Source organism: Haplochromis burtoni, unplaced genomic scaffold (genome assembly GCF_018398535.1).
Source record: "Haplochromis burtoni strain Fernald_Lab_line unplaced genomic scaffold, NCSU_Asbu1 Contig_157, whole genome shotgun sequence".
Lineage (NCBI taxonomy): Eukaryota > Metazoa > Chordata > Actinopteri > Cichliformes > Cichlidae > Haplochromis > Haplochromis burtoni.
In genome coordinates this window covers 1,103,057-1,125,392 of record NW_024582518.1, presented here as the reverse complement: position 1 = coordinate 1,125,392, position 22,336 = coordinate 1,103,057, and the positions used below count along the sequence as shown (strand labels likewise).

At 39.2% G+C, this 22,336-nt stretch overlaps 1 protein-coding gene across 3 annotated transcripts; it reads right to left on the bottom strand.

The window, feature by feature from the left end:
• Positions 1-218: 218 nt before the first annotated feature.
• Positions 219-18,737, bottom strand: alkal2b (ALK and LTK ligand 2b). Of its 3 annotated transcripts, XM_014336967.2 has the most exons (6): positions 18,218-18,737; positions 17,303-17,499; positions 8,270-8,323; positions 7,350-7,430; positions 4,924-4,999; positions 229-1,658 (listed from the first exon to the last, which is right to left on the bottom strand). In XM_014336967.2, the coding sequence occupies exons 2-5, from the start codon at positions 17,487-17,489 to the stop codon at positions 4,935-4,937; spliced, it is 387 nt and encodes a 128-aa protein (XP_014192453.1). In that variant the 5' UTR covers positions 17,490-17,499; positions 18,218-18,737; the 3' UTR covers positions 229-1,658; positions 4,924-4,934. The 3 variants fall into 3 exon arrangements, with proteins under 3 accessions (XP_042080911.1, XP_014192453.1, XP_042080912.1); XM_042224978.1 differs by lacking the exon at positions 18,218-18,737 and having other exon boundaries at positions 17,303-18,209; XM_042224977.1 differs by lacking the exon at positions 18,218-18,737 and having other exon boundaries at positions 219-4,999; positions 17,303-18,209.
• Between the last annotated feature and the right edge of the window lie 3,599 nt (positions 18,738-22,336).

Below are 22,336 nucleotides of genomic sequence, written 5' to 3'. Positions count from 1 at the left end.
TGTGAACAAAGAGAAACTTGTAAATAACTCATGACAGAATAAAGTTACGTTGAAACCAAGCACACCATTGTTTTTCTTGTGACATTACCAATAAGTTTGATGTGTCACATGGCCCTCTTCCTATTGAAAAAACAAAAGTTGTATCCAAGATGGCCGACTTCTAAATGGCCACCATGGTCACCACCCATCTTGAGGAGTTTGCCCCCTCACATATACAAATGTGCCACAAACAGGACTTTAATATCACCAACCAGTCCCATTTTATTGCGGTGTATCCATATAAATGGACCACCCTGTATATTGACAATGGACGCAAGACCCACACTCCTGCAGTACACCCTATAGGTGTCCCCTTGCAAACCAATTGTAAGCCTTCTCCAATGCCATAAGTTCATGCAGATTGTATGGTCAAATTCCCATGATCCCTCCAGATGTTGTGCATGGCTGAACATCTGGTCCACTGTCCCATGGCCAGGATGGATTCCACATTGTACCGCCTGAACACAAAGTTCAAGAATTCATCTTTCCCCAACAACATGAAATAAACTTTCCTGGGGAAGCTGAGCAGGGTGATACTCCAATAATTGACACACATGCTCCAACTCTCTAGTTCCCCTTTTTTAAAAATGAGAACTAATTTCATGACCTACCACTCCATTGCTGCTGTCCAGGATCGAGGGGGTTTAAGGGGTGTGTCAACTAAGTCACCCTCACAAAATACTGGACACTAACCAAACTTAATTTAATGGTAGTGTAATAGTATTCATGGCCGTCGGGTCTATAGGTGAATTTTTTTTTTTAAATTGCATTATTTTTATTTTCTATTTAATATAGGCTACCAGCATTTTATGAAACTCTTCATTCAGCTTTTCCCCCCCTAAGAATAAAAAGATGGACTTTACAGATTCAAAAACAAAAAATGAGGCAAAAATGAAATCTCACACGAGCATGGATATATATCAAATGATTATCTTTAATCCTTTTTCTGTATTTACATATTGCACACTGGGCTGCAGCTTTAACAATATAAATATATGGAATATTATTACTTTAATTATAAGTAATTATTATGTATGATGTCACATAAAACACATTCAGCATCCACTCAGAGGTTTAGTCCATTTTGTTTCCCCCTGCGTCTTCAAATAGAAGGTCAAACCTTGGCCCTTTGTCCAAAAAAAGTCCCCAAAAACTGAAGTAGACATTTTGTCCCAGGTAAGTTTTGTCTCTTAGTTCCATGTCCAAATAGCTCTGTTATAAACCAGTAGAGTGTCTGAGGTTGTCCAGTACAGCAGGAATCGACCAAAGAACAGAGTAGAGGTAAAAAAGGCAAAAATGATTCGACGAATGCCGAGATGAGTCTACACAAAGTTGAACAAAACTCAAGTTTTTGTTCGAAAAAGTCCAAAAATCCTGTCATAGAAAATTTACACCTGTTTGTAGTGTGTATACAAGGTGAATGGTTGTTGGAGATAAACAGCTGAATCGAATAAAATAGAAAACAATCATTTTGATTTCCAATTGTGGATCAAGTCGGCTGAGCTCACTGGCTCCAGCAGATTTTCAGAGGTTTGTTTATAACTTTTCCTGCTGCTGGTCAACAGAGAGGATGAACCTTCTTGCTGCACCCTGGTATGCCAAAACTTCATGTCCAGAGCCTGTGGAAGAAAGACACGAACGAGTAGAAAAAACTTTTGCTAAGATGAAGACTGAAGAAGAGGATTCAGAATAAGCACAGATAAAAGGTACTTGTGATGGCTGCATGTACAGCCACACAGTGGTAATATCCACCATGTTAATGTAGAGGCTTATATATTGCATTCACATTTGTCTTTAAATAGGACTTAATTTACAGGACAACAAATAACTGGTTTTGGTTTAGAATTAATTCACATGTCCACATAACAGTGCATTCTATAAGAAGTGCGCACATTTTAGTTTACACTGTTATGTATGATTTAATCTTTGTTTTCTGAGTTACCGTAGTTGCAGCTGCTCCAGTCCCTTGATTGAGGACCCAAGAGGTGGAAAAGGGGTGGAGCGGGCTTTGATGGAAGACTGCAAATTAGCTCATTCCATAACTCGGGGCCATGGGGGGGAATTGGAGTTCATTATGTTAGTTCCAGTTAGGTTTTGTGTGTTTTACCCCTCTGTGTTTTTGTGGGCTGATCAGCCACTATTTAAGTTTCCCCTTTGTCTCGTTAAGTGAGGTCAGTTTGTTTGAGTTATCAGTATGGTTTGTTAACTTTGAGTTCTGTTGTTTTAACCTCTTTTATGGGCCCAAGATTTTGATTCTTTTTGCATGATTTAACCAATTATGTTTTTGGATTAAATAAAAATCATTTTTTTGGACTTTAACCTGTGCCTAAGTTTCCTTCGCTGCTCAGTCCATCACAGTACTGCAAATTGTTTTTCAGGGGCTCACGGTTGTTACATGTTCAAGTAACTGTACTATATTGACTTTATAAATTAAACAAAGGGGGAAAAAATATTCAGGCTTTTAGTTTTTAGTATGAGTCAGTTAGACAGGCTCTGTAGAACTTGTGGTTCTATGTGGTCTATAGTACAAGTACAGGTCGTACAGGCTCCAAATAATATCTTGCTGGTTATACAGGTTCCACACGTTACAAAAGATTTTTTAATTCAAGTTTTACAGGTTCTGCTTGATTTTAATAGATGTAGATATTAAACTTAGCAGATTCTACTTACTCAAAACTATAACAATTTTATGAGAAAAGTCTGAAAACGTCACATTTAACAGGTTCTACAGGCCCTTTCTGACACTGGGCTTTACAGATATTATTGTAGGGTGCACCTACAGGCTTTACAGACTGGTTCTACCATAAAGGAGATCAATAAGCCAAGGGAGTCATTGGCTTATTTTCTCATAGACTTCTAAACAATAATAGTACTTTTGCAACCAGAGTTGCTGCCCCCTGCTGACCATCTGAAATAATGCATCCGCTACTTCCGCATTAAAAATTATCCATTAGTGAAAAATATGCCTGTCAATGAATATTTTAATTTTGTTAAGACAAATGAATATTTTATTCAAAAGGAACATTTGATTCTGAAAATTAATCAACACTACCAGTAGCTCACTTTTTCCTGAGTGGTACAAATTGTTAAGCTTTTCCATTTGTTAGAACCAACACTGTTGGTGTGTTAACAAATCACCATGAGCTATTTGGCATCAGCTGATATAAAAGTCTCACTGCCTAAGGCACTGCTGCCATTGAAAGGAGAGAGCCATAAAGATTGGGCCTAATGAAATATTTGAATAGTGTGATATTAAGTATGATTTTTTGAATGAATAACTTAATAAATTTGATTGCTCAGGTAGAGTAGAAAAGTGCTAAATGAGTACCTGGTCATTTACCTTAAGTATCAGCATTGGAGACAAATGGTTTCCGTCTGGTCCCGTCACCATAAAGCCTTGCAATGATATCTGTCTTACTTTAATGTTCTACAATCAATACAAAGATACACTGGATCTCAATACTGGTCACTAAATTCTTGTTTAGATGATTCCCTAAGGTCTTATGCCTGACTACTAACATGGTTACCATAGATGATGGTTTCAAAGGACTGCTTTAAAACTTATTATCCTTTTTGATTCTAATTGGCCTCCGTCAGTTCTAACGTTTTACATAAAAGGACATAATTAAAAAATCTAGCCCTTGCTAAGTCATCAAATTAGCTAAATAGAATTTCACTAACTGATCGTCAGCAAGTGTAACCAGTATGCAGGTCTGTGCTATAAGTTCTACTGTCTATACAGTAATGATTTCCAACTTGTAGTCACAACGCCATTAACATGTGGTTGTTTAATTGAAATCCATTTTTAAACAAATTCTTGTCATGTTTTCCTTGATTGTCTCTGTTTTTAATACTTTACAATTTGTCTTATCCATATTTACCAGTTCTATAGCTCTCAGGGCTCTGAAATATTACCATCTGATCAAAGTTCTCTTATTTCAAGGCTTCTTAACGATTTTTTAAGTTCTCTTGATTCCTCATATTCTACAGACTTCTGCTAGTCTCAGGGTCATTTTGTGTTAAACTCTGTCTGAACTTATCTCTGTAGTTATTTGGGTGCTAGATATAAGCCTAACAATGGTCACATTGTGTTGGGGCTGTTTATGTTCTTCTTCTGTGGTCTTGTGGTCTGCACTGAAATGGATGCTCACTGGAAGCTTGCCCGGTGCTTTGCACCCTTAGTGATTTCACATAATGCTGTTAATACTGCGTTTTAGTCTGTCTTCTTGAGTGCATCAACAAACAACAAACATTTTCTCTTTCTTTAGCCTTGGGAACGATCAGCTTCCCTGGTAGGTTTCTGTCATCAGACTTTAACCTCACGGTTCATCAATAACATCTATTCATTACTGCTTCTACCAGCTTTAAACTTTGACCTGTATATATTTCCTCTAACTGCTATTTCCTGCCTTTGGGGTTCAGATCGAAATGTAAGAAAAGGAGTATTGACAATTTAAACATTTATCATGAGGCATAGCTGCAAGAAAAAAAAGTTTATGAACGCTTTATTTCCTGATCAAATGAGATCTGACCTTCATCTAAGTCAACTGTAGATCAAAATGTCATTAATGACAATAGTCCAGTATGCAAAAAGAAAGTGAAGCCCTTTTTAATTAGAAAGTTACTTCAAGGCAGGTGTTCAAGCAAAGGAAAATAAGATTAGAAGTGGAAGGCTGATGCTTTGCCATAACTAAAGTTATACTTTGATCATAAAAACTTAATTCTACAGAAATCACATCATGAGCACAATCGTGACAGAGGTAAAGAAAAAACCCAGAAGTAACAAATTTTCCTGTTATTTAATTGCTTTTCTGTTAGTTGATTACTGTGGTGTAGTATGAATAGCCATAAAAGTTAAAAAATCTATGCAGTTGTCGGTCTTACCATTTGTCTGTTTATCTCTCTGAACAGCGAGGGCTCTTGGCCAGTTGAATCAGGAGACGAGCACATCTTTTATAGTCTGCAGAGAAGCAAAACAACACACTGTGTTTAACTGCTGCTTGAAAAAATCAATTTACTAAATTTCCAAAACGAAACACGACCTGCAGCTGCAGTGTCACGAGATGTTTAGCCTAGCTGAGCGAGAAGACTGGTAACAAGAGGAACTGTTAGCTAGAAGCCATCCGATCTGACTAATCCTGGGGATAGCAGTAATTGATCATACATCACCAAAATGTAACTATTAATAAAGTGAAAAACTTGTTCTACTTGGACTTGTCATGAACAAAAGTGTTTAAATACTCTGTGAGAAAACTGCCCTTTTAAAAATGAATGGTTTTCCACACATGACTAATTTCCTAATTGATTTAACTTAAATGTGAGTTTGTATGTGCTTGCTCAAACATTTTATTTATAGACATAATTACAAAGCAGTGACACCAAAAGTTTGGGTAGTAAATAAACTACTGTCTTGAAAGCAATCTACCATATTATATATTATTATACATAAATGTAGGACTATCAAGGTGTAACCTCTGATGTATTTAGTTGTATTTATTGTGTTTAGTTCAGTACAAAACTCTCCCCATACATCCTTTGATTGCCCTAGTAATGTATCTGCTTGTTAACCTTGAAAGTCTGCAACGAGAAGACATAAACCTTCCCTCTTGAACAAACCAGGTCAAAAACTCAATATTTTAGGGAACACAAAAAATTCTTCTATAACCTCTGTAACCAAGACGGTGCCCATAACTAAAGTATGGGCACCTTCTTGGTTGCACTGTTTGTATATTTCTAATTTCCAAAGTCACCACCATGAATTGACATCAACTTCAGATGTGAATGAGATAAGAAACTTGAACTTAGATAAACATTTTTTCTTCTCTGTCGTCTGACAAACATCCAGCCGATAAACCGACGGATTTACTGTGTAAACAGCCTCTGAACAAGTTTGAACCTCCACAGCTCCTGTAGTGTTCACCTTTAACATGCCTGCCACTGCCGCCACACAAATGCATACACACACAAACACATTCACATTTTTAGCTGTGTCTCTGTGAAAATCTTTGTTCAGATACTTTAATCCAAGGAGATTTCGGCTACTACAGCTCACTGGTTTAAACTTTATTGTAAAACAACAAAAAGTTCCAGGTAGGCATCAAATGAAAGTGGGAAAAGTGCACCTGTACAAATAAAGTATATGACTAATGATTCATCTAATGGTTCAGGGCAATAAGAAAAAGAGAATATTCTAATCAATGTGGGTATTAAATGAGAATTATTATGGATGTACGCTACATGTCTGAGTGTCCTCACAATTAATAAATCAGGCTCAATCACGAGCCTTAAATTTCACAGCGGTCCTCACAAACTTGCTTGGGCACACATATTTCTATCCACACATACACTCACTCTCTCCAAGAAAAACAAAAAGCTACATGCATGATTTAATATCATAAGAGCTGATGCTGTTCTGACATGATTACACTGATAACAGTGTAACACAGTGTGGTTGTGTGTTAAAACACGTCTTATCCTGTTTTTTCAATCTCAACAAACTCCTGCAGCAACACATCACTGTGACACACACACACTAACAAGAAGGAATCTAACCAGCAATCATTGGTATGACTCTCAAATCATTCGGTGCCTTTGTGTGGATGAATTCCTGTTTAAAGATGAGACGTTGTTTTTGCCTACATCACTACTCTACAGATCTTTTCTAGCGTTCAGACTGTTTTAGACTTCATGTTTAAAGTTCTGTGGGCTGAGAATGCCTCATAAAAGCACGAGTCTTCATAAGGAGGAAAAACCAACATTTTGTGTGTGTGTGTGTGTGTTAAAAACAGGCGCTAAATTTCAAGAAACTTGGCAGAGAAGCAAAGCATGACCAAAGGAAGAATCTATTTTATTTTACTACTGAATCATTTTCCTTTAACGTGGGGAAAAAGGACGTTGACCTTGTTGGAGGATTTGCTCTTTCAATCCAATCCTACTTTTCTGCAACAGGAAATATGGTTTGAAGCAAAATATGACAGGATCCAGACATAACTTCTAAGATATTTCTTGAATTTATTTACATATTTGACATATTTTCCTTTTCCCCAAGTATTCAGTCCTGGACACTCGTACATTCCTCAGTCTACTTCAGAAACCTGTTTGTTTTTTCTTTCTGTAAAATTTTGCCAGAGAAATGACAGGGTGAAATGAACAAATATTTTCTGTTACTATTGGTTAATTCTTGCCGGTTAAGCAGATTTTAAACCTACATACAAAAACATATGGAAATATTAACTTTTAAGAAGCTAGTGCAAGTAATTCCACTACTTCAGCTTTCATGTTTTTCAGGATAAGATAATTAAAAGACTCACAGGCTGGCTCTGTGCAGTCCCTGGTTTTGTGGTACAGTCGGTGGAACTGTTTTCGGCACTTTGGGCTGAAGTATAGAGGACCTGAGGAGAGAAAGAAAAGTGGTAAGTCAGGCATAAAAAGTCAACACAATGATGAGCTTTGTTTGTAGAAAGAGCTATGAGTCCTTTAAGAAAGGCAGTGTTGGTGGTCTTGCAACCACAACTGGCTGCAAATGAAAGATTTAGCAGCCAAACATCCAATAAAATTTGAGCTACTAAAATTTGGACTTTATTTGATAAAGTACTGTAGCCTACAAACACTTTTCTGTTCAATGCTGTTTCAAAAACAAAAAAAGTTGGGAATCAGAATGCAATAATTTGTAAATAAAGAGAATACAGCGACCTGCAAATCAGTGAAAGCCTATATTTAAATGAGAAAATATTGTAACATCTTGTTACGGTTATAAGAAATTAATATATATATATATATATATATATATATATATATATATATATATATATATATATATATATATATATATATATATATATATATATATATTTTTATTTTTTATTTTTTTTATTGTCATTTAATTTTAAAATTTGATGCAGCATCATTTTTAAAAGAGTTAGAATATGAGTAAAAAGTGTTTTAATACTAAACTAAAAAGGTTATTCGTAGCATTACTGGATATAAAAAGTGAATCCTACAGAGGCTGAATGTCAGCACTGAATTAAAAACAAATATTAGTGCACATGTCAGGAGTCACTGCGAAGGCATCATTAATGCTAAGCGATATAAGCAGGTTTAGGAGCAATGACGATGCGTCTAAACCTCCACATTGTGTCTTTTCCAGCGGAGGCCTCACCTCATTCATCAAGAGGATGCCAAATGACATGGTATAACTCTCCAAACACCTGTGGTCTTATGGTTTTCATACCTGTCAGGTGTATGATGAAATTTTGCTTGCTGTGTGGGTCTTTGGGATGAGCCTCTGAAAAACAAATAAAAATCTATGATAACAGAACAACACTGCAGTCACTATAATAGCAGCAGTATATAATGGTATAGACAAATACTGGAGTCTGTTTATGCCACAATTTGATTTAATATGTTTTTTCCAGACACATAACATATTTAGACCAAGTGGGAATGGGCCCAAATGTTCACAGTGCTGTACTTACTACAAGGGTGTAAAATGGTCAAGGAGGCCTTTTTTTATCCTCTAAGCGCATTTGGTTGTACAGAAATCAGTCAACTACGAAGGAAATGGTTATGAATAACCAATAAATATACCATACCCACAGGCCCGGAGATCAGTCAGCGATCCCTTAGGAACCATCACTTTTGGGGAAAAAAAACCCGGCTGTTGAGTGGTTGCCGGGCAGTCACTTGGTGAAATTGGTTACAAAGACGTATAATGTATCACACAGTAAACGTCTTGCAATTGCTTTGATCACTGGCAGGTTACCGGTGTTGCTCGCAGTTTGCATGGAAGATTGTCTGCACACACTTGCCAACTACTTATACTAAAGAGGTCCTGAAGCTGTGAAAATGACAAAAAAACTGAACCTGCACGCCTTCAAAGTACTCTTCAGTTTCACTTGTGGACAGCCAACAATTTTCAGCAACCATTCTCCAACCAACAGTGATTGGCTGCAGACTCCCATCTCTGCAGGACCTGTACACCTCCAGGACACTGGGGTGTGCAGCTCAGATCACAGCTGACCCTTCTCACCCTGGACACAGTCTGTTTGACCTGCTCCCTTCAGGCAGGAGGCTCTGGTCCATTCGCACCAGAACCTCTCGCCATAAGAACAGTTTCTTCCCCTCTGCTGTTGGACACATGAACAATAACCATATGACTGTTCCCACCACTAACACATGACCCTACGCTGTGTTCACTGCATCATTCCATGTTTGGCACTGATCACCACCTGCACTCATGTATATATCTATCTACTTAGCACTTTTAATTTTTATTCTTATTTTTATTTTAATATCTATTTTAGCGTAATTTATGACAGTATGTTTGCACTGAAGCACCGCAGCAATTTCCTAATGTTGTAAACCTGCTCAACATTTAGCAATAAAACACTTTCTGATTCTGATTCTGAAATGTTGCTGCACACTTTGACTATACTTTTCTGTCTATTTTTGTTTTTTATGTTCAGTAACTTGTATCATCAGAAAAAATGAGAATGTAAGAACAATTGTTCTCATAAAAGCCATCAACACAAAAATCCCCCATAAAGATTTTGATAAACGTGCATGCACTGGTGAGCTTTTCTATAGACAGTATTCACATGACACTCAAAGTTCATTATGTTCATTATCTTTAAGTCGTGTTGTATCAGACATTAACTTTAGAGGAATTCCAGTTGACCATAGTGTATACATCTACTAAAATCCAATTTTAAAATGCAATACATGGATATAGATTAAATACCTAAACAATACGACACGGCTACTGTTTCCTTCCCCTTTACCCACAGTAGCAATACTAGTTGAATCTTACCTGTACTACTTTCATTCAAAATGGCATCTTCAACAAATAGTTGTGTCATTTTCATTATGCAGAATTTGAGCGTATATTTGAGAGTAAATGTCAAACCAAGCAAAATTATATATGAGTAGCTCTTTGCAGTGGATGCACAGGACGTTATCGCTGGATCCTGAGAGAAACTAAAAAATAAAACTATTCTCAGGCAATTTTTGCACTAATAGGGATCATCTTTCCTCTTTGACTTCAAAGCAGATTTATGAAGGATTATGAAAGTAACAATAATACTGATATTACTGATAAATAATACATTTTATTGCCCATAGTTCTGTTAACATGAAAGTTTGGAGATGTGAGATTGTAAGTGAAATCACATCAATTAAAAGAAAGACTGAGGCATAGAGGACAATTTAGGTTAGACAGGTTTAAGGTCAGTTTTATATGTCAGCTGGTTTGTGTTTGATGTACATTCAAATTTCAAATCCAGTCATCTATTGCTATTGAAGTAGTATTGAGGTTTAGGTGAAAGAAAGAGTTTGTAAATCTGTTTATCTTTCTTATTCCAATTATACAGTGGTTGTGGCAGAGGTGGGGTTCTATCTTGGGTTTTTGTTGAGAAAGCTGCCACTGAAAAAGAAGGTGCCTTAGGCTGCTTACTCCTCTGTGTCCATGCAGAAAGGTTGATGTATTACTAATGTCAGAGAGGAGTGGAAGTAGAAGGAGATAGAGTCCACCAGGCAGTGACAGTGGTATTCATGATGTTAAATCTGAAGCAGTTGTGGGTGTGAACAGAGTTATCTTGACACCTTTACAGATGATCTGTTGAATATACCGAGCCTCCCAGGCACCAAAGTAGTAGGAACATTTTTAGATATTCTTTGTTTGGGCTTTTGGACCATAGTTATTTTAACTGAGGGCCTTTTGACTTTGTATTGTAAAATATATAGAGAGTGTTAAACTAAGGGAGAAGAAGGAACCTAATGATGGATTAACAAGAGTCATGCAAACAGAGTTTAAATATACAGTTTCATTGGACTTTGTTTAAGCCTGGATTCCGATGTATTAATGGGTTGAGTATCCCAATCCAAAGAGTTTAGAGAAAGAGTTTGGTAATGGAATATCCGGAAGCATTGCCAGAGTTGCAAATCAGACTGTGACCTGACTGGATGGAGATGGAAGGACGGTTGGTTTCATATACCAAAATGTCATCGGCATATAGACTCAATTTTATGATAGTGTGAAATGGCAAATAATTATATGAAATGTGTAAATAATACTGGTAAGATACCACACTGTGGAGTCAAACTCAGGAACTTCTTGCTGTGAGACAACAGAGTTTAAAGAAATATAGATCAGCAACTAGTTACAGGGGGCCACAAGACGGTTCCTACCAAAGCCTCGATAAATGGGGAGAGATGCAGGAAAGGTCTTTGCCAGCTTAAACATATGGATCATCACGAATAAGATTTCCACCTTTTGAGTGAGTTAGAGGGAGAGAATCCATCACAAGATCAGACTGGATAACAGTGTAATAACAATAAATCAGTGACACTGAGCCTTTATTATTTTTGTTCAAAACACAGTGGAAGAAACTGGGAGGCTTCACATTCTCATCTGACTCAACCATAAAAAAATCACAGAAATATGAAACAGATGTAAAAACTCCTGAAGGCCAAACTTGTGACATGACCTTGCTGATACATCAGCAAGACTGTTGTTTTAAACACAAGGAACTTACAAGTTCAGCTGCAGAGTTACCCCCTTTTCTCAACAGACACTGAAAAGGTCAAACGTGTCTCACTAGTTTTCTTTGCTGAATAAATGGAGGTCACACTGATGTGGAAACCCCACGGACAGGCCTGAAGTCATTTATTCTGTCATATTTCTGTTCTTTGGCAATTTATGAAGTTAAACGCTCTGGGATTTAAATGAAATAAAAATAGGAGCAAATATATTTATCGTTATTAGGAATTTAGATGAACATAACCCCCCATAAATTTGGTCTCCTACAACAGTTGGAGGTCTAGGATCTCTATGATAGATAGAAGGACTCAATCTTTGACATTAAAGGACTTATTTCTAACACTTTTATCCAAAACATTGTACAGAAAGCCATAAGATAGCATAGAGTCCTGAAATCATTTGCAGCAGCACCTGTTTCACTGTTATACAGATGGCTATTAAAATCTCATGGGTCTGCTAATAACACCTTTAAAGCCTTAAGTGAGCTTGAGGAATTTCTGTTAGCAAAAAAATCCCAAATTCACAAGCTGGAACTAGAAGTTGAACAATCTTGTTCAACATTCATGAGATTTATTAGTACAAGCAAATCTTTTTGCTTCCATCACAAGATCAGACTGGATAACAGTGTAATAACAATAAATCAGTGACACTGAGCCTTTATTAAAAGAACTCAACTCACTGCAACTCAAGCGGTGCATACATCTAATCCAGCTTGTTCACAGTCTCACAGGGTGGAAAGGATTAAGAGTTTAAGCAAAAGTAACAACATAATGGCTAAAAAAGTAAAAGTCCTGTGTTGTCACGCTTGACAAATTTCAAGATAAATGGCAGCGGGTCACATTCTAATAAAACATAAGGCCCATTCCAGTACCTGGACGACATGGGGAGAAAAAGGATTAAATAGAGTAAACAATAGTTCAAATGTCTGTTGGAGAATAAAATCCCAGAGGCTAAAAGTTAAATGTGAACACAGCTCTGAGGCTGATTCAAACAAGAAGTTCTTTTTATTAATCTGCACTGTTTTACTCCTGGACCCCTTTGCCTGCTTTTTAGAGAGTATAACATTTTATGTTGTTTTCCAGCTGTGAATTATGAATCATTTTCAAATTAAACTCTCAAAAGCTGAATGGAACTGTGGAAAAGGATCAGTCATTGGATGGATCAGCTACAACATGGTCACCCCCCTCCTAAGCTGCCAGTCTGGCATGGGGGCGCTGGTAGTGTTGGGTCAGGCTTGTTTTAGTGCAACCCGCAGGTGATTGAATGAATCTGGGAAGTTTTTTACGCTTGTTGACATGTTTCTTGAGTTGCTTCCAGGCAGTTTTTGTGGTGTTTGATCTATGCATGCAATGTTGTTTCACCATGTTGATTTTCTAACGTTTTTTTTAACACTAACAAAGCATATTGGGAAGTCTGCTGACAGGGTAAGATAGATACTTTAAGCCAAAATAATTTACATTTATGACTCTGACATCATCTGAAAGTAAAAAGTGGACACTGTTTGTAACCATCATTAAAGCCTTAAACTGTTCCTGTTGTGAGGTTAAAGTACTTTCTGCTGTTTTAAATCCCAATGTATTGTTCACACAATGCAGTCCTTTCTAAAAATTGGACACATTTTCTCTGCTGAACTTTTTTCACACATAAGATGAGAGTGGACCCTCAGTAACAGTTATTCTACAAAATTTTTGTAGGGGTGGTTTGAGTCTACTAAATACAAGGCTTTGCAGTGAAGAAATATTGGTTTAAAATGATGGTAAAAGATAAAATGATCCTTTAAGAGGTGCCCTGGCTGATAGTTCCTCAGATGTGCAGAGGACCAAACGATGACAGCAGTCTGCTCTGTTAAAATTATCCTCACAAAAGTTCCTTTAAGGGTCTGGCCTCAGCTCGCAGCTCTAATGGAGCCAGCTGTAAATGCTCTGATGATTTAAGAGGGATTTGTCTTGCTGATCCAAACAACAAAAAGATCTCAAACGGCTGCAAGTCTGACTGATTGCGCCGTCACTCTTGAGGCATTTCTGCCTTTTCGGCACCAGCTGGAGACGAATGGACCTCACTCAGATTTCTCTGTGACATTGCTTTTGGTTTGTTCACACAAACAGAAATATTTGGATTTTCTGTCGTTCATCACACAAGACAATGCTTCGGTCTAGTTTTACTTTTTCTTTCATTTGTTTCACATAAACTGAATCTGTTTAGCTTGAGAACTCTTACAAAACAGACTAGTCTCAAAGTGTTCCATTAAAAATAAAAGAAGTCCTGCATGCAAAGACATTGTTAACATGACAAATGTACAATTTTGTTTCTCAGTCCCTTGTTGCTATTTATCCATCAGGATTGTTTTAGTGTCAGTTGCTTAGTTTTGGTGATATCCACTGTTGAGATGTTTGTCTTTTCCTGAAAATAATGTTATTAAATGGCATTCACTGGTGGTACTCAAAACCCCAACTAAATAAATAATTAATAAATAATAGATCGAAATTAAATCAAATAACAAACTCAACATTTCTTTCTCAAATAATGACTAGACTACTTAAAAGAACCCCCCAAAAATCCAATTCTTGTTTAACAAAAGGTTCCCTGCTTTACTTCATATACAAATTGTATCCAGAAAAACAATAATGCTCCTCACGTTTGGCTTTTGACTGGCTCTAACCCAGCAATCAAACCTGTAGAAGAAATTTATAATCTGAAAAGATAATATACATTATATTTGGGTATGTTCCTTGTAGCTATTTTAAGAGTTGAGTAAATGGGAGGAAAAAACAAACTAATTGACCAGTTGTAAAGTCACAAAATCCAAGCCCTAATAAACTATGTGTGTACAAATATTTAGACTGTATTTGAAATCCATTTTAAACTACCGATCATATTTTTCAGTGTTCTTTAATTAGTATTTTAAACTTTGCTCTGACACAGTTTACATACAACCATTTGTCATCTGGACCAAAGCGCTACAGAACCACATTAGTCTCTGGAACTATCATCTTTCTATGTTGGATTTATAGTCCAGCGTTGGGGTCCAATATTCTAAGCTTCCACTATGCAGAGCCGAGGATTATCAGCATACAAATATCACAGATATATTTACGTGCAGTCCTCCAAAAAGCCAGCAGTGTGCAGCCAGACTGCAGTGATGACAGATCAATAAAGCTGCCTGAAGCTGCATATGCACTGGAAGAAATTCAGAGCAATGTGATCACCAGATAAGTGAATGACACGCCACGACTTCAAGCAATCATGGGTGAAATAACTGCTGGCGATGGGAAGTAGGTGGGATGAGATAAACTTTTCTCAACTTCCAGGGGAACAACTGTAGCAACCACCAATCAGAGTGAAGAACACTGTTGATTGACATATTCCCGGGCAGCAAATACATTAGAGGATCACCTTGGCAACAGAAACCTGGAACTTCTACAAGCAACTGTTTGTTAGCTTCAAAGCAATGTGTGACAAGTAAATTGCTTCAGTTATTGATGCAGCTGGAGAAGCCTCAAGACGGTGGTTGTCATAGACTATTTTATTATTTTTAGGCTCTTTCCTGTTTAATCTTGTCGACAAACAAATGCAGACCCATTATTGGTACTGTTGACTCCGCCCACTGGTGACACTACGCAGCTGCACCATGATGGTCTGTAGAGTTCTGAGTAGCTCTTAGCTTGTTTGCACCTTCATTTCAGAGAAGAGGGTGCTGCCTTTTTGTAATGAGGAACTCGTTAACACTCAAGAATCAACAATTATCTGTAACTACTGGGGTTGGGTTAGTTAGGTAATTCTAAAGTTGCCCTTAGGTGTGAATGTGAGTGTGAATGGTTGTCAGTCTCTATGTCCTAGCCCCTCATCAGATTGGCAATCTGTCCAGCGTGCACCCCGCCTCTCGCCTGTCATGGTCCTGGGTGTCTGACCCAGCGTTTTGAATTGGTTGTGGCCTCACGATTCTTTCTGTTCATTTAAGAGATGACTTAAGTGTCACTGCTTTAGTGACCTCTAGTGCATCTGAGTTTATTTCTACTTTCTGGCTTTGGTTATTTGTTCTGTTTATCCTATGTCTCAGAGTCACTGTGTGTGTTAGTTCCTGTTTTATTTTGATAGTCTCCTGTTTCACGTGTATTATGTTCAGTTTCGCTTCTCCTGTCTTATCAGTCAGATTAGTGTCAGCTATGTTCCCACCTGTGGCCTGTTTCCCTCGTTATCCTCTTTGTGTACGTATTGTCTGCATTGCCCTCTGTTCTCTGACGCGTTCTTCCTCATGGTTGTGAGGAAGGAGCAGGTAGTATGAACACATTTTCTGTGGAGCTCGACTGGCTGTAGGGGGTCCCCGTAGGCACCATGTTTTTCCATCTGCTGCCTTGCCTTTACTTGGTCCTCCAGCAATTAGAGTGCATGGATTCAACCTGTCACCTCATGCCAACTTTTTCACCTCAACGACGCTCAGAATTCCCTGCCTCTATCCCAGGGTAGAGAGTGGCCAAGCCTGAACAATAGCGGCAGTTGTTAAAGAAACAGGCTGTGTGTCCTGTGCAGCCCCAGCCTGGACCTGGGGGCAGCAGTCTGAGCCAGAGGTCTCCGTGTCGTCTGATCATGTGCCACCCAAATCAGAGGTCTGCACTATGCCATCTGATCCTGCTCTGTCCGAGCTGGAGTCAGCACTGCCCACACCACCAGTGCCCGAAACTCCGGAGCCAGAGCCGCCAGGACTAACAATTCTCCACTTTGACTCCTGGCCTCCGTTCCCATTGTCTGTGGGTATCTGCTGCCCGAGCCAGATGCTCAGGCACACACATACACACGCCTTTTGGGGGGCGTTGTTCTGTTTCTCATGTGCCCTCAGGTTTTTTGGTTCGGACTCGGTCTCAGCCTCCACGCAACCCTCATGAGGACAGGTCAAAGAGAATGGATGAATGGCAGGTTGGAGATTCATAATTATTTTATTCCTTGCATTTCTGGTACTCACTAGCAGGGACAGCACCATTTAAATATTTAGTCATACTAGATACTACATACTACTTTAGTCAAACTGCTACCCCCGTGACCCGAACCCCGATCACTGGCAGAAAATTGATGGATGGATCTTAGTGATATATCTGTACTAGCAGATTATCGTAGGCTAAACTTGAAAGCTTTGAGTTCAGTTATTAACTTTGAAGTTACAATTTGCTACATTTGGACTGGCGTCAGGGTGCGGTTTCCTACAAATGTTGAGTCTCAGGATGTGCAGAAGAGCAATTTTGACAGTTATGAGTACTTATAGAGCACTTCACATAGAGGTGAGTGTAACTGTGAAACTAAGTGTCAAGTATAGGGGGTAGCTCCCTAAAAAGGGTCATGGGATAAATGTGAGTGCCCGATAAGCATTGTGGTTTACAAATGGATAAAGAACAGTCCTTTGACATAGATTTTAATTCACTGGAGTATGAATGAAACCACCTCAGGAGTTTAATTTTGCAGTTTGGAATCAGCTTTTTTGTGCTTAAAAACAGCCCCATCTAGACCGTGAGAGTGTATCTTGGGCGACACAACAGGTTCACGCTCCTCCTAAATCAAAAAGGATTTAATGAAATTACAGCAGGAGGGGCCCAACAGGACGTGACGCCCTGCAGCCTTTTGCTTCTGCACTCATTCATATTTTTTGACTCTCTGAATGGATGAATAAAGTTCAAAGAGAAACCGCAGACCGCGGCGTGATTACGATGTTATCTCACTGTTTCCGCCATCAGTACTGACCCAGTCCGTGCTGCGACCCATGCTGTACTCCCCCGGGCGTCTCCGTCCTCGTCCTCGGGTACCGGCCGATCAGCTCCACCATGCTGCGGCTGTCCGTCTGCGTGCCGGAACCTCGGCGAAGGGCCGCCTCGGTGAGCAGCAGCAGGAGGAGGAGGGCGGACAGGAGCGTGAGCCGCGCGAGCAGCATCACCACGGACCTGAAGGTGCAGATGAGCAAAGTTCAGATTGTTTTGTAATAATGTTCCTCCAAGGAGCCAAAGCCGTTTCCTCCCACGTGCTGGATCTTCTGACAGAATCACATGATCTTCATCAGGACTCATGTGGACCCAAATGTGAATTTAACAGTTTTTAGGTCATAAGAGAGACTTTGAGTCAAACTTTTTTGTAATGAAAAATAAAGATCATGTGATATGATCAAAAATGAACTTCTAATGAAACAAAACCTATTTTAATAAAACCAAACTTACCTGAAATAAAACAAATTTATCTAAAAATAATAATAATACTGCTGTCTATTTAAAGATACGGCGTGATTCTAACGTGAGTTTACTGCTTTTAAAAAATCCAAGTAATAACGTTTTTCCAGGGTTTAGTTAAAGATTCAAGTTTTAAAAGAGACTCGTTTTACGTTTGCTTTTGATTCATTCAATGCGGTAAACTCTTTGAATGATTCTGAAGTAAAAATGAGTTTCCAGCAGTAGTTTCGCTCCTAAACGCGCAAACAAAATATGTCCCAGTAAAAACACGTTTAATGCTCTCGCTGCACTTTAAAACGAAGCATCACCCTCACACATCCTGCAGTTATTACAGAAAACTGTTTAACATGTCACATTTTACGCCTAGGAGAGGTTTTCTGTCTGCGAACAAATTTCTTCACCGTTCGGCTGCTCCCTCAGCTCACACACTTAAGCTCACCTGTCTTCCCTGCGCAGCTCTCGGAGCGCTCTCTGATCCCGGGCTCTCCCTCCCGGGCTCCTCCCGCCGGATAATTACTAAACTTCTGCTTTCTGGTGTGTTTTCTTGTCTCTTTGTGCGTGTTTTATTATCCCGGGTTAGTTTCGAGCCGAACCGCGTGCCGAGCTCCAGAGGCCGGTGGCATCTTAGAAAAGCGCTGAACTTTGAAGGAGCGCGTGGAGCTGAGGGAGCCCCTTCCTCCTCATCCTCATCTGGTCCTGTTCGCAGCAGCAGCAGCTGGCAGACAGCTGGACGGGGTCATTCCTCTGCTTTGCGGACCGAAGAGAAGAATTCTTGAGACTCGGACAGACTCTGGAAGCGTTTGGCACGAAGCACCTGCAGCCCGGGACACTTGCTGACCTCCGCTCCTCTGTCGACCAGTGGGATCGGCTCTGTGCCACGCGCTCTTTCCTCTGTGGAAATAATCCACCGTGTCTTCTACTCCCCACACGCGCAACTCCGACAGATTACGGAAATACGGCAGGAGGAGGGAGGTGCGTGCGTTTGGCAGCTAGCATGCGCACACACATACACCCGCGCACAGTCAGAAGATGACAGATGAGTTTCTGCCTGCAGACATCAGCGGTGCACCACTCCCTCTCAGTGGATGGAAAGAAAAATGCTTTGTGCGTCTCCTCCTCACCTCCTCTCCTGAGTTGATCAGTTTCTGGGCTTCCACGTTTGCTGTTTTGACGAACTGTTACAGTGGTACTGTGTGTTCATTTGTGTTATACAAATGGTTTTCAATGAGGAAAATATAAGCGATCCTGGTTTCAAGTGACCGAGTGAACCAGAACTACAGCTAACTACAGCTATTTAACCACCAGAGCAGACCCACCTCCAAAATAAGCAGAAGAGAAAATATCCCAGGGTTAGGGTTTAAGTCACTTTAAAATCTTGACCTGCAGCAAGTTTTTTTTTTTTTTTTAGAAAAGCAAACATATATTTTTATATTCCATAGTCAGCATTTTGCTAGTTTAAATTTTAATTCAAAGTACATTTCATTCAGTTTTTTGCTACTCTTTTTTTTTTCTTTTTGACATTCATAAGTATCTCAAATTTTAAACTTAATAATTCAACATTTTGAACAACTGTTATTTTAACAGCTGTGGATCTGAATCGGAGGGTGAGATCATTTCTCAGACTGTGTGAAAGTCTCCAATAAAGCAAAGGTCACAGGATACATGCTAATGGATTGGTGACATCACCCAAATTGCCAGTATCATTCATGCTAAGCCCACAAAAACAGACAATATTTCAAATGTTTCAAATGTTACTGAGGCTTTTTTTTTTTTTAAATTCTGTAAAACAAACAAATTGTGACTAGACATTGTGGCTTACCCTTTCTTTGAAGTACTCTTTTGTATGATACCATAGGTCTGGTATCTGGAAGATTGTTCTTGAAATATTTTTATAGCTTGTGTTTTCACACTGTGTGTGAATCGGTCTGTCATCATGGCAAAATGTGGTCCGGCGGAGCCTTGAGGCAGTTGCGAGTACTGTGGCAGGTGTTTATATGTCTCTCTGTCAGTTGGTTTTCAGCATTATAGAATTACGTCTGTGCAAGATACAGTCACAGAATTTTAAAGGTGTGTATTTGAGATCAAAATGAAGGCCGGGTTTGATGTGAGGTGGAACTGATGGGTTGAAATATCAGCATGTTGATAGGGAAAAAAAAGTTTAGAGGACATATGAGGTTCAAAACAGATTGAAACCAGAGACCATCTTGTCAGGGGATCACACCAGCCGCTATACCAGCAAGTTTTCTGACCACACCCGTCTTTGAGCTTTACCTTCATTTTGATCTTGGCTGCATACCGTTAATATATTGCGTAACTGTGTCTTGCACTGTTGCAATGCCAATGTGTTGAAGAAATCTGCCTGCAGATATCCAGACAGACATCACATCAAGTACTCAAAACTGCTGACAAACATGTTCACATGGTAAAAACTGTGTTTTTATGGCTTCTACTTCCACTTCTGAATTATGACTTGACAATGCTTGGGTAAAACATTTGTTAGAGTTAGGCATAAAAAGCAGTTTCCCATGTTAAAGTCATGTGTTGTCTTGACCCATCCATTCACCCTGGCCTCCTCTCTGTGATGAGTTTAAAGCTGTAAAGCAACATCACCAGACCCCCTTTTGCACCACTCATAAGTTCTTTGATTGCTAGTGGGCACTTGACATTTTATCTAACAAGGGGCTGTAAGAAGCAAATAAAGAGCACTGTTTGCATCACAGAGTACCGTGACTGGGTCCTCCTTTCCCCACATCCCCACGGTCTGCCAACACAGACTGTGACACTGTCCGTTTTTCACCTCAGACTATGCCAGCACCAATGCAAAAAACATTTGTAAGGAGGTGTTGTTGGAATATCAAACCTTTTAAATATCAAACCGCACATAAATAGGCCAACAACATGTCGTCTGTGGAGACTGGGAACACTAACAGAGGTCTTGAAGCATTTGCAAGTATTTTCTTTTTTTTTTTTAACACAAGAAAACTCACATGACATAAAAGTTCAAAATTGATTTGGATGTTATTGAGTGCAGTCAGTCACTGATTAGTTGTGTGCACGCATGGAACACAGATTACAATCAATCAACCAATCACTTACAGATACTCTTAATCTTAACATGTTGTGTGTATGAAGACCACCTGTCCACATATTCAGTTTCTTCTATTCCAACCTCTCCACTAACATTGGCAAGACCAAAGAGCAATCAAATGACATCAGGAACAAGACTTTAGACCTGCACAAAGCTGGAATGGTCTACAAAACCATCAACAAGATGTTTGGTGAAAAGTCAACAACTGTTGGTGCAATTAGTCTCAAATAGAAGTCACCATCAATCTGGTCTGGAGCTTCATGAAAGATCTTGCCTTACAGGGGTTAATCATGGTGGATCAGCCCAAGACTATATGAGAGGATCTTGTCAATGATGTAAAGCAGGTGGGACTACAGTCACAAGAAAAACATTGGTAAAACTTGTCGAGTGTAATGCGCATATGTCACTTTACATTTTCCCCTGGTCAAAAGGCACATGTACCGGCCCATCTTAAGTTTGACACTGAACATCTGAATTAGTCATTGATGGTTTGGGAGAAAGTTCTGTGGTTTAGTTAAACTAAAATCAAGCTCTCTGGCACCCACAGTTTTCAGTATGACCCAAAGAACACCATCCTCACAGGGTGGTGCATTGTGCTTTAGGACAGCGGTCCCCAACCCCCCGGCCATGGACCGGTACTGGTCCATGAGTCTTTGGTACCGGGCCACAAGAGTTGAGGCTCGGGTGTGAAATTTATGGTTTTCAGGGTTTTTATTGTTTTTTATCGTTATTTTTTATCTTTTCTATTGTTAACTCAGTTTCCCTGGGTCTTTTCCCATGTGTTATGAATAAATCTTCTTTTTTTTTGGGTACCCGTACTGGTTTTATTTTGTTGTATTTATCCGCGACACCTTAAAGGGTGGTCCGTGAAAATATTGTCAGACATAAACCGGTCCGTGGCGCAAAAAAGGTTGGGGACCGCTGCTTCAGGGTACAGAACAACTTCATCACATTGAGAGGCCAATGGGTCGGAACATGTACCATAAAAATTTGGACAGGAACCTCCTCCTTTCCTTCCCAGAACAGTGAAGATTTGTGGATGGGTCTGCTAGCATGACAATGACCCAAAACATACCACCATGAGAACAGAGGAGTGGCTAAAGAAAAAAGTACATTAAGGTCATTGAGTGGTCTAGCTAGTCTCCTGATCTCAGTCCTGTAAAAAGTTTGTGGAGGAAGCTGACGCTTTAAACTATCAAGCAGCAGCTGATGAACTTAAAGGATTTATCAAGTTTCTGTAAAGTGGAGTGGGCCAAATTCCTTCCTGAGCTGTGACAAAACCGGCTGACCAACTATGAGAAATGACTTCCCACTGTTCTTGCCAACAAGGTTTTCCGCACCAAGTACTAAGTCATGTTTTGCTTGGGGATACATATTTTACTCAATGACATGCAAATCAAGCCATAATTTAATGAAATGCATTTTGTCTGATTGAGTTTTGGTTGATATTTGTGTCTCTCTATTAAAATG